The following is a 12,098-nucleotide window of genomic DNA, read 5'->3' on the forward strand; positions in this document are numbered from 1 at the left end:
GGAGGGACATAGAATGGTAATGAACGCAAAAGGGAAGACAACTGACGTCCGCATTCTGCCTCTTTTCTCGCCAGATAGACGCCTGCAGCACGATATGGGGCATCTGACTTTTTCAGTTCCTCCGGGGGCGACTCGAGCATGAATTCAGGAAAACCAGCAAAGAGATCTTGTTTACAAGGGAGCCGTGATCTTAGGAAGACGGTTTCAGTGTGAAAAAGTGCTCTGCTGTGGAGAGAAAGGCAACACCGGAAAACCTCCAACTAGTCAGCTAGACAAGCACAGGAGTTCAATGCCCATACTGTTTCGCTTCCGGTTGTACGCATAACCAAGACAGGCACATGTTCTCGCCAGCCTCAGCAGCAAAGTCCACTAATACGTGCCTCTTTTTACACGCGAACTGTGTTAGAGATTCCGTATGGGATTAGAGTTCACTATAGAAGAGACAAAGAAATGTGGAAAGCGCCTGCCACAGTGTTGCAAACTCAAGGCAGATATATGGGAGAACTGTAAGTTCATCAGCCACCTCCTTTGTATTAAACTGCTCTAAGCACTGGGACGAGAATCTGAATGGGCTGCAGTTAAGGCGCGGCAGTGATGTGGGAGAGTCCAATGATACATTGATATCACCGTCCGACGACTGATTCGCACGCATTGTGTTCTTCGACCAGTATTGCTTATGGTCTCTTTAATCCTTAAGCGACGGTACTGAGAAATTTTCTCTGCGTGCGTCCATGTATCGACTGCATGAAGAGGATGCTAAAACGAACACCAGCAACGGTAGCATCTCTTGTTCCACACTTGGGGGAATGTTACACCATAGAACAAATCGTTTTCTAAGCACTGCACTTCGAAATACAGCTAATCTACAGTAGCTAACGATCTATTTTCCAAAAGACACCACAGTATTCCAGTGAATATCATAGGTCTGAAACAGCCCGTTCCCTGAGTGGGTTCACAAAGAGCTCTCAAAAACGTTATCAAAAAGGCTCACTGATTGTAACCCTCCACGAGTTTACCGGAGCAGACGTATACTAACCCACACACGCAGCTTCTACTACCAACAGATACATCGTGCAGGGCCTTCTTCCACCTGTCACCATTCATGGTTACATCTACTTCACTTAAGAGATTCCATTTTACTGAAGATAGGAGATATCGAACGACACGGCTAATTCAGATCGAGATCCCATGGGGGTTCTCACAGAAAAGTCCGAATGTTGAGGACGGCGGAAGTGACAAGTGTCCCGTCGGTTAGTGATCCTGGAGACGAATTTTTAAGCCTCAATACACTCCGTCCAGTCTTGTGTACAGAAGGCATCTTTTTTGTACGTAGACATAAAACAAGCAAACAACCTCCAGTGTGGTGCACAATAGTGAAACCCGAATTTGGCACATGCCTATGTTGTACGCCGAGAGAATTGTTGGGGGGAGAAAGATGTGTCGTGTAGGCGAGTACTGCCCGGTAGCAACGGAAGGATTCTACACGCGAATAGTCAGGGCTTAACGCTCAAGTAGCCTGCTTGTAAATGGGCACGGTGGAAGAGAACCATTTGAATGAAAGGAATCTTCTAAGACATTGGCTTAGCTGCCGGCCCGATTCGAGGAGGCCGCTTGTGCGGAATGGAGGGACCGAAGAAGTGATAACGAGGCGAATGTGCGATACATACTACACAGTTCGCTTATAACAGCAAACGAACTCATAGAAGCCGTGCAGAACGCACAAACACAGAGAGGCAGAAGACACTGGACGATGTGGCAACTGGTTGCCCACCATTGAACCTTCAGCTGCATACCCGCAAAACACGGAAAGAAGCCTCCATCCACAGAAGCTCACGTAAATAAGCAAGCATGTTTTAGTGAATGTGAGTCATGTGGTCAGGCAAATTGCAAAAGAGATGCAACAAGACTGACAATGGCGCTCGCCGCCATGACGGGGCGGATAGCAGAGGACGCTATGTGGAAGAACACCTGGCAGTCCGTGACGGTGCTTTTTGATTTCTCCCCAGCGGCCGTGCAGTTGACATGGAGATGATGCTCGTCAGAGGGCAAGACGGGGACTGTGAAGTTGTACGTATTCCCCGAGACACTAGCGCGCGATGAGTCCACGGAGTTTTTGACTTCTTCGAGTTTGGCGTCAGGGAGGAATTCGAGAATTCTAACTTTACTGTTTCCCTCGTACATTTCCGGGAAGGTGGCATTGAACTCCGGATCCAGAGTCGTGACGGTTTCACCGCAGGTGAAAACGACAGACTCACCGGCTCGCGTAAGATTGAAGGTGAGTGAGCTATTCGCACTGCAAACGTTATTTGGCTTCGGCTGACCGGTGGTTTCCTCATCACCTTGCACGATGGCTGCCTGATGTGCAGAGAAGGCGAGGGCGCCAAGGGTCAGGAGCGAGAACTTCATCTTGAATAGACTGCACAGACAAGAAGCCACAATACATCCAGAGCTCCGTGAACAAGAGCTGACAGCACCCCAAGAGGCAAGCAGTAACAATCCAGAGGAATGAGCGGACAACGCGGATGCAGTGTGTAGTATCAAGAAATTCCAGATCGGTGGTGTTTCGCTGTATCCGCATAACATTTCAGAAGGAACACAGAGAGTCTTTTGCACACAGTTCAGACGCACTCCGATGAACACATGCCGAGGCTACGAGGGCACGAAGAAATAACCATGTCAGCTTGATGGAAACGTGTCAGCTCCGGACACAACTGTCCCACGCTAAAATTCCAAATGTCTACAAACGCTGGGGATCGTCTGCATTGGGCCTTTTCCTCATCCCACCACGCGCCCGAAGAACAAGGACCCCAACGGGAGTGGGTGAGTATGTGCGTGCCCCGGCCACCAGGAAACAGGGACGCTGTCTCAGCACGAGACAAATGAAACCGATTATCAGAAAAATCTCTCTCTTCCTTCAACAAATCATGAACGACAGACATGGTTGCGTCCTTGGCAAATCTCAGGTGCGAACTCTGCCACAGCGAGGACCGACGGGGACTTGTGTCCCAAAGCCCGTCCCCCCAAAGGACATTCGAGGTCGGTCTGCCCCCCGAACCTACCTGGTGAGATGAAAAAAACGGGGCCCAGACGTCAGCGCAGATGTGATGAGATATAACAAGAGTTGATGATAAAAAACAGCATCACAAGAGAGAGAAAGAGCGACGACAATGGAGAAACGTTCAGGTTGGTGGGAAACGCTGCACTATGCTGTCGCTCTCACGGGACACGGGAACGCTAGCTGGGAGCGGGAGGCAACACTAGCCATGCGCGAGCACCGTTCTTGCGCCCTGTCAGGTGAATCTGCGTCTAGTGTTGTCTCGACAAAGGAACCCCTCTTTCCTCTCTACGAGGGAGCATCGAGACGAAGAGGGAAACGGAGGTGGAGAGCATGTGGGGCAAGACACGAAACGTCAGACAATAACCGGGTCAAATGGTAGTGCCGTCGAATCGGATTCGACGATCGGCGTGTCCGACGCTTCACATACAGGATTGCCACTAAAGGAGTTCTTTGAGAGGCATTCTCTCAAAAGAAGAATATGGTCAATTGAACGTCAGAATCACCATACTACTCGATGTGTGCATTCCGCGTTACATGCGTAGTGGTCTGCACAAGTGTGTAGAGATACGGCATTTTTTTCAGGGATTCTCCTACAAGAGTGCCTCTTGCCTCTCGGTACACTCCTCGGTTGCCCCATTGTGCAAGCGAAGGTAGTGATCCATTGAAGTGTGGGTTTGATAATGAGGTAGGGATGCAGAACTAGCTGCAGAGTGCTAGATGTGTATCGAGTAATTCGGGTGCGTATACATCTGTGTGTATAAGTGTGTGCGTATATATGCATCTACACACGATTTCACACTGTATCTGCAGAGACCGTAGCAAGGGTGGTGGCAGATGTAGAGGCGTTTATTTACGATGTAACGCGTAGAGGCACCTGGCTTCGACAGCGATTCGATTTCACTGCCAATCCACCAGCTGGTCTGTCACATCATCTTTCATATGTCGTCTGTTCACCACCTCCCTCTGGAGATTTGTGTAACACTAATGTCGAAACGGGGATAACAAGACCAGTTGTTTTGACGCCATGGGCGCTTTCGGGTGAGTTGCCACAGAGACATGCCTACCGCCTATCGGTACCGTAATTTCACGTCAGTGTCCCATGTTCAACATCCACCAAGGTCCGTCCAGTTCCTCATGTAGAAGAAGCTTCTTCTAGACGAAACGCCTTCTTGTAAGCACATGAACGGTAACCTGTCTGAACTGCATAATTGATCGATCAATTGATAGCCCTGTGCAAAAAAATACGAGCTGAGGTCGACAGTTGCATCTGGCGTACAGAGTGAGAGAGGTGTCCTGTCGGGGGGCACACAGATATGGTTTGAAATTCTGCGTGTTGTCTGGCAGCGAAAAACGTTGACGCTACGAGTGAACAGCCGAAGTGCACCACTCAAGAAGTCCGCCTCTTTACGGGCGAGTCGAAGGAATAATCGTGCCGCGGCCGCAATTTTCGCGGAAAGCGGTTTGGCTGTCGGCCTGACTCGAGGAGGGATTTTGTACGAGGTCGGAAAACCCAGAACGCAGAGTCTCCTCCGCGACCAAGCCTACTGCACGAATTAAGGCGGGAACAAGTTTTTGGATTCCATAGAGAAAACAAGGTTCAGAGAGACTCATCACGTGATGTGGCGGCTGGCCGCCCACCACTGAACTTACGGTGCATAGCAGCAGATAAATAACAGGGTACGAACCCTGTCTCATTAGTAGAGACCCGCTACAACAACAGGCAGATGCACTGGAGATACGTGAGGCGCTTAAGCGAACTGAAGGAGAGATGCAACGACACCGACGACGGCGCTCATGGCCAGACCGGCGCGGACAGCCGAGGAAGCGATGTAGAAGCTAACCTTGCAGTCCTTGTTGGTGCTCTCGCCTTGCCTTTTTGCTTCAGAGGCAGTACAGTTGACATGGAGCTGATGCTCGTCAGAGGGCAAGATGGGGACTGTGAAGTTGTACGTCTTCTCACTATCATTATTCCTCGCCGATTCCGGTTCCGATTTGACTTCTTGGAGTGTTGCGCCAGGAAGGAATTCGAGAATTCTGACTTTACTGTTCCCCTCATACATTTCTGGGAAGGTGGAGTTGAATGTTGGATCCAGAGTCGCGACGGTCAGTACCACACGTGAAAACGACAGACTGACCAGCTTGGGTAATATTGAAGCTGAGTGACTTATTCGCACTGCAAACGTCCTTTTGAGTGTCCTGACCAGTGCCTTGATTATCGCCTCGAACGATCGATGCCTGCTGCGCAGAGAAGGCGAGGGCGCCAAGGGTCAGGAGCGAGAACTTCATCTTGAATAGACTGAACAGACAAGAAGCAACAACACATCCAGAGCTCCGTGAACAAGAGCTGACAGCACCCCAAGAGGCAAGCAGTAACAATCCAGAGGAATGAGCGGACAACGCGGATGCAGTGTGTAGTATCAAGAAATTCCAGATCGGTGGTGTTTCGCTGTATCCGCATAACATTTCAGAAGGAACACAGAGAGTCTTTTGCACACAGTTCAGACGCACTCCGATGAACACATGCCGAGGCTACGGGGGCACGAAGAAATAACCATGTCAGCTTGATGGAAACGTGTCAGCTCCGGACACAACTGTCCCACGCTAAAATTCCAAATGTCTACAAACGCTGGGGATCGTCTGCATTGGGCCTTTTCCTCATCCCACCACGCGCCCGAAGAACAAGGACCCCAACGGGAGTGGGTGAGTATGTGCGTGCCCCGGCCACCAGGAAACAGGGACGCTGTCTCAGCACGAGACAAATGAAACCGATTACCAGAAAAATCTCTCGCTTCCTTCAACAAATCATGAACGACAGACATGGTTGCGTCCTTGGCAAATCTCAGGTGCGAACTCTGCCACAGCGAGGACCGACGGGGACTTGTGTCCCAAAGCCCGTCCCCCCAAAGGACATTCGAGGTCGGTCTGCCCCCCGAACCTACCTGGTGAGATGAAAAAAACGGGGCCCAGACGTCAGCGCAGATGTGATGAGATATAACAAGAGTTGATGATAAAAAACAGCATCACAAGAGAGAGAAAGAGCGACGACAATGGAGAAACGTTCAGGTTGGTGGGAAACGCTGCACTATGCTGTCGCTCTCACGGGACACGGGAACGCTAGCTGGGAGCGGGAGGCAACACTAGCCATGCGCGAGCACCGTTCTTGCGCCCTGTCAGGTGAATCTGCGTCTAGTGTTGTCTCGACAAAGGAACCCCTCTTTCCTCTCTACGAGGGAGCATCGAGACGAAGAGGGAAACGGAGGTGGAGAGCATGTGGGGCAAGACACGAAACGTCAGACAATAACCGGGTCAAATGGTAGTGCCGTCGAATCGGATTCGACGATCGGCGTGTCCGACGCTTCACATACAGGATTGCCACTAAAGGAGTTCTTTGAGAGGCATTCTCTCAAAAGAAGAATATGGTCAATTGAACGTCAGAATCACCATACTACTCGATGTGTGCATTCCGCGTTACATGCGTAGTGGTCTGCACAAGTGTGTAGAGATACGGCATTTTTTTCAGGGATTCTCCTACAAGAGTGCCTCTTGCCTCTCGGTACACTCCTCGGTTGCCCCATTGTGCAAGCGAAGGTAGTGATCCATTGAAGTGTGGGTTTGATAATGAGGTAGGGATGCAGAACTAGCTGCAGAGTGCTAGATATGTATCGAGTAATTCGGGTGCGTATACATCTGTGTGTATACACGATTTCACACTGTATCTGCAGAGACTGTAGCAAGGGTGGTGGCAGATGTAGAGGCGTTTATTTACGATGTAACGCGTAGAGGCACCTGGCTTCGACAGCGATTCGATTTCACTGCCAATCCACCAGCTGGTCTGTCACATCATCTTTCATATGTCGTCTGTTCACCACCTCCCTCTGGAGATTTGTGTAACACTAATGTCGAAACGGGGATAACAAGACCAGTTGTTTTGACGCCATGGGCACTTTCGGGTGAGTTGCCACAGAAACATGCCTACCGCCTATCGGTACCGTAATTTCACGTCAGTGTCCCATGTTCAACATCCACCAAGGTCCGTCCAGTTCCTCATGTAGAAGAAGCTTCTTCTAGACGAAACGCCTTCTTGTAAGCACATGAACGGTAACCTGTCTGAACTGCATAATTGATCGATCAATTGATAGCCCTGTGCAAAAAAATACGAGCTGAGGTCGACAGTTGCATCTGGCGTACAGAGTGAGAGAGGTGTCCTGTCGGGGGGCACACAGATATGGTTTGAAATTCTGCGTGTTGTCTGGCAGCGAAAAACGTTGACGCTACGAGTGAACAGCCGAAGTGCACCACTCAAGAAGTCCGCCTCTTTACGGGCGAGTCGAAGGAATAATCGTGCCGCGGCCGCAATTTTCGCGGAAAGCGGTTTGGCTGTCGGCCTGACTCGAGGAGGGATTTTGTACGAGGTCGGAAAACCCAGAACGCAGAGTCTCCTCCGCGACCAAGCCTACTGCACGAATTAAGGTGGGAACAAGTTTTTGGATTCCATAGAGAAAACAAGGTTCAGAGAGACTCATCACGTGATGTGGCGGCTGGCCGCCCACCACTGAACTTACGGTGCATAGCAGCAGATAAATAACAGGGTACGAACCCTGTCTCATTAGTAGAGACCCGCTACAACAACAGGCAGATGCACTGGAGATACGTGAGGCGCTTAAGCGAACTGAAGGAGAGATGCAACGACACCGACGACGGCGCTCATGGCCAGACCGGCGCGGACAGCCGAGGAAGCGATGTTGAAGGTAACTTTGCAGTCTTTGTTTTCATCGCCGTTGCGGAAAGTACTAGCAGTTGTCTTCGTGCAGTTGACATGGAGCTGATGCTCGTCAGAGGGCAAGATGGGGACTGTGAAGTTGAAAGTCTTCCCACTGCCACTGCTGCGCGATTCCCCGGTCGTTTCGACTTTTTGGAGAGTCGCGCCAGGGAGGAATTCGAGAATTCTAACTTTACTGTTCCCCTCATACATTTCTGGGATGGTGTCGCTGAACGCCGGGTCCAGGTTCGAGACGGTTTCACTGCAGGTGAAAAGGACAGATTCACCAGCTCGTGTAATATTGAAGCTGAGTGAGCTATTCGGGTTGCAAACTCCATCTTTGGCCTGCTGACCGGAGGTGTTGTCTCCTTCACCTCGCACCAGAGATGCTTGCTGCGCAGAGAAGGCGAGGGCGCCGAGGGTTAGGAGCGAGAACTTCATCTTGGATAGACTGCACGGACAAAAAGCAATAAGGCATCTGGCGATCCATGAACATGAATTGAAAGCACACCGGAGAGCCAGCCACTAACAAAGTTGAAAGGGATGAAAATGCGAACATGTTGGAGTGTTTGGTTTTCGAGAATCCCGAAGGGCAAAGTAGCCTTTCAGCAACGGCACACGCAGTAGGTCGCACACGGATAAACCACGCCGCCGACTGCGACATGACGAAGAAGTTACGGTGAATGCCTAACGTGACAGCATCAGATCGATTCGCGACACTCGTATACTGGAATTCAGAATGTCTACAAACGCTGGGGGGTTGAACGGGGGGTCTTCTCGCTGTGCGTCCACCCAACCGAAAAGGCGAGGTTACGCGTCTGCCTCAGACGTGCAGTAGCAGTGATGCTGTCTACAGTGATGTACTGAAGCAACAGAGAATCGGAGGAAAAGAATATTCGCTTGCTTCTAAAAGGCGGATTCTGGGCTTATTGTCCAACCTGACATGCGAACGTTCTGGGGCGAGAACGGCAGGGACTGCCGTTCTGTCCCGCCTCCCGCAAGGAAATTTTAAGGTTGGTGCCTCTCTGGAACTTACGAGTTGAGATGGAGAGAGCGGCGCCCAGAGGTCGCGATGGTGGATGGAAGAAAAACGTGGGTTGACTGTTGAAACTGCTTCAGCAGGGGAAGGTAACAAAGATGAAGGGGTTAACCGTTCGAACTTCGGTACCATCCAGTCTGACCCCCGGAAGCAGCAGAGCTAGCTGGGAGAGAGGCGAAACTAGCGAAGGCGCCAGCTGGGTGCAGATGGCGCGCGTGTCGAGTTAAAAACTCACCGGGCCTACCAAAGGAACCTGTTTTACCATCTCATGGGGGCGTAACCAAACAAAACGCGAAAGGGTGATACAGAGAAGAGGAGGCAGACAAGAAACGACAGACAACAAATGTGGTGCGATTAATTCAGATTCGATGGTGTGCGCAGCCGACTCTTGACATGCGCCGTGCCCAACAATGGGTTTTTGTGACAGAGTGGCTGAGGGAAAAGTGAACCTACCACGGATTGACCAGTGTTAAAAGATGGATATCTCATTTGCAGGTATATTCACCCGTAGAAAAAGATATGTGTATTTATTGGGGAGATGTTTTTGACATAGGCGGATCGAGGCGTGCATCGATTGTCACCGTATTGGAGTAAATCCAAATCCGTGTTTCTCTTTACGCACAATCACATATATGCAGGTATACCGATGAACGAATGAGATTCTGTTGACAGGGCCGCATAGATGTCTATTTATGCTGTGCAGAGGTTCTGGATAGAACACAGCAAGTGAGTTGGCGTGTACACGCTGTGTGGGGTACAATGTGTACTTTCTGTACCGTGGAGCAGGTAGAGAAACCTGTGCTTGGTTCTGTCAAGTTTTCCGTTCTGGGGCCCCTGTTTAGAAATTCCTACACCAGTTGTCGATATTCGCACACAAGTAGGAGACTTGTTAATGTGTGCACAGTGCAGTCCCTTGATGTCAGGGAGCCAATAAGGGAGAAAACAGGGACAAAGGCGAGCGGCAGGGGACGAGATACAGAACAGAGCGAGAGAATGGAGAAAGACTACGGAGAAGAAACTAGTAAGATGGGTGCATCATAGGTGAGCAAACAAGACGAAGAGAGAAGGACAGAAGCGGTTGGAAAACATTAACTCCAACAGGTCATGAGGGTGAGATAGGGCAAGAAAGCATTCCACTTCCTTAGTTATTCTCCGGGAGTACTTCGGTGCACTGCCTTCGAAAAAAATTTGTGTTCCCCAGTGTGCCTCAATTATCCGCGAGTCTATCCCGTCTTCTTTCATCCCTTCTTTTTTCCTGTCTCTCTGCGGATCGTGTCACACACAGTCATCTTCAAAGGAAAGGGCGAAAGGGGATCGATAGAGACCCCTGTGCTCCTGGCAATTCCCTAATTGATCCAGTCGGGGGATTCGCCTCCTCTTTGATCTTGGAATTGACTGAAAACGAAGAATAACGAACAAGAAATGCTGTGCAGTTTTCCTCTTTCGGCTCGCCTCCTTTCTCGCTTTAGAGCCGGGCCAAGACAATGTGAAAAGATGCCAAAAAAAGAAGCGATACACCGGTTGATACAGTTCGCGTGTTGGGCGCCTAGTGACTGCTCTCACGAAAGAATCTTAAGAGTTTAGTGCTGATCTCCCGCGAAAGCTGCCATTGTTGTTTGCCTTGTTTGTCAGCCACCACGATTCTTTGCAAGCGAACCGTCTTCCGTTCAAAACATTGGAACTTGACAAAGAATAGAGGAAAATCATCCCTGTCTTCATGTACATATTTATCGTTCCAGAGACAGCAAAACACGTCCATTTGTACGTCTCTTTACGCACACTAGAATTGGTAGTAATCCCGTATTTGCTGATATGTGGTTTAGAAGACAGACATGCCGTGTTGATGAGTATAGTCTGCGGTCTGCAAGCGCTAGTGGCTCCCCCGTTGCCTTTCTCGTCATCCGTCCACTTGCCCGAAGAACAAGTGCCTAAGGGGTGGGGAAGGGGGGTGAGTACGTGTAAACCTCGGCCACAGGAAACCAGGGACGCTGTCTACAAGTAGACAGGGAAGAAACAGATAATAAGGGAAAAAACAAACGCCTGTTTCTAAAGCACAACAGACGGCGGCATGCATGCTTCCTTGGGAAACTCATATGTGGCCCTTAGGGGGCGAGAAGCGGCAGGGATCTAGGTCGCCAGCCTCCAAGGAAAATTCAGGATCGGCATCTCTCTGGGACTTACAGGGTCAGACGGAAAATGGACGCGTATAGATCCATGGAAAGTGCACAGAGAGGAGAGTCGTAGTGACGAATGGGCCCCTTTCACAAGCGGCGAGACAAACAGTGGGGGAGAAAAAGCAGAAAGGAGATGCTAGGAACCGCCGCACCTTCCTGTCAGACTCTTGGGAAGCAGGAGAGCTACCTCGCAGAGGCGAACCCAGCCGCGGGACGATTGATGCAAACAGGCTCCGACACCGGCCGAGAGGTGTCGAGCTGGACACATATCGGGACGGTATCTTGCAGTTGTTCGACTGCAGGAAGGTCGAACGATTTCGCACACGCGATTTTGGTGAATCGAAGTCTCGACCAACAGCTTCTGCTATCCGAGCAACCGTTGTTCTGCCGAAACATCCAATCCACCGTGCCCGCCGTTGACGAAATCTTTAGCGCTGCGAAATGAGTCCTGGAGGAGATTCTTGACACTCGAGAAAACGCGGTTTTCTCATGCTTTACCGCACACGGCTTACCTGCCCATTTGTAGAATTTTCCGCTGCGGGAACACGTGCGAAGCAACCACAGCAGTTGGCTGGGCAGAACGGTTGACATTGCCTATACATACACCTGGCAGCTTCTGAGCTTTGCAATGTAGCGGTGCTGGTCTGCTCCAAGTCAGACGTAAATTTCCAACAATGATGGTGATGAGTCTTGTTTCCCGTCCTGGAGAGAAGGGAACCGTAGGACATATATCCAAGAGGCTTACCTACCTTGCACATCGAACGTGCACTATCTCCGTTGAAGTTCGGTCTATGCCTGGCGTCTCTCTCCGTTTCTTTTCTATAGGCGTGGGGTGCACACACGTCTCCTGGTGGACATAGTTGGGAAGTTCTCCTTTCATAAATGATGACGTATACACAAGAGAAGCTCTATGTCTGAGAAGCGCTGAAGCACTGGGAAGAACGTTGAGAGCACACTTGGTATGCAGTGACTACGCTCCTACCTTTTTGAGTATTGAGTTGATGTATGCGGCCCCGTAGTTACACAGATGAAGGCTCAGCGTCGTTTTTATGAGACTAGTAGAAAAGA

The 12,098-nt window shown here is 50.3% G+C and overlaps 4 protein-coding genes across 4 annotated transcripts; 1 reads left to right on the forward strand and 3 right to left on the reverse strand.

Annotated features, from left to right (window-relative positions):
• Nucleotides 1-1,738: 1,738 nt before the first annotated feature.
• Nucleotides 1,739-2,406, reverse strand: SRS22G (SAG-related sequence SRS22G; the record flags this gene model as incomplete). The annotated part of the gene is made up of 1 exon (XM_002366493.2): nt 1,739-2,406. The coding sequence occupies one exon, from the start codon at nt 2,404-2,406 to the stop codon at nt 1,876-1,878; it is 531 nt and encodes a 176-aa protein (XP_002366534.1). The 3' UTR covers nt 1,739-1,875.
• Nucleotides 2,407-4,806: 2,400 nt separating this feature from the next.
• TGME49_238530 (hypothetical protein) lies at nt 4,807-6,034 on the reverse strand (the record flags this gene model as incomplete). The annotated part of the gene is made up of 2 exons (XM_018780531.1): nt 5,998-6,034; nt 4,807-5,354 (listed from the first exon to the last, which is right to left on the reverse strand). The coding sequence occupies exon 2, from the start codon at nt 5,116-5,118 to the stop codon at nt 4,807-4,809; it is 312 nt and encodes a 103-aa protein (XP_018637686.1). The 5' UTR covers nt 5,119-5,354; nt 5,998-6,034.
• Nucleotides 6,035-7,528: 1,494 nt separating this feature from the next.
• On the reverse strand, nt 7,529-8,268 carry SRS22I (SAG-related sequence SRS22I). Its single transcript, XM_002366496.2, has one exon. The coding sequence runs from the start codon at nt 8,256-8,258 to the stop codon at nt 7,719-7,721; it is 540 nt and encodes a 179-aa protein (XP_002366537.1). The 5' UTR covers nt 8,259-8,268; the 3' UTR covers nt 7,529-7,718.
• A 2,682-nt stretch (nt 8,269-10,950) lies between these two features.
• Nucleotides 10,951-11,725, forward strand: TGME49_238860 (hypothetical protein). Its single transcript, XM_002366497.2, has one exon. The coding sequence runs from the start codon at nt 11,107-11,109 to the stop codon at nt 11,473-11,475; it is 369 nt and encodes a 122-aa protein (XP_002366538.1). The 5' UTR covers nt 10,951-11,106; the 3' UTR covers nt 11,476-11,725.
• The last annotated feature ends 373 nt before the right edge of the window (nt 11,726-12,098 follow it).

Source organism: Toxoplasma gondii, chromosome VI (genome assembly GCF_000006565.2).
Source record: "Toxoplasma gondii ME49 chromosome VI, whole genome shotgun sequence".
NCBI lineage: Eukaryota > Apicomplexa > Conoidasida > Eucoccidiorida > Sarcocystidae > Toxoplasma > Toxoplasma gondii.

Excerpts from the sequence above, each read along its gene's own strand:
- TGME49_238860 (XM_002366497.2), top strand. The coding sequence starts at position 11,107 with ATGGGCCCCTTTCACAAGCGGCGAGACAAACAGTGGGGGAGAAAAAGC.
- SRS22I (XM_002366496.2), bottom strand. The coding sequence starts at position 8,258 with ATGAAGTTCTCGCTCCTAACCCTCGGCGCCCTCGCCTTCTCTGCGCAG.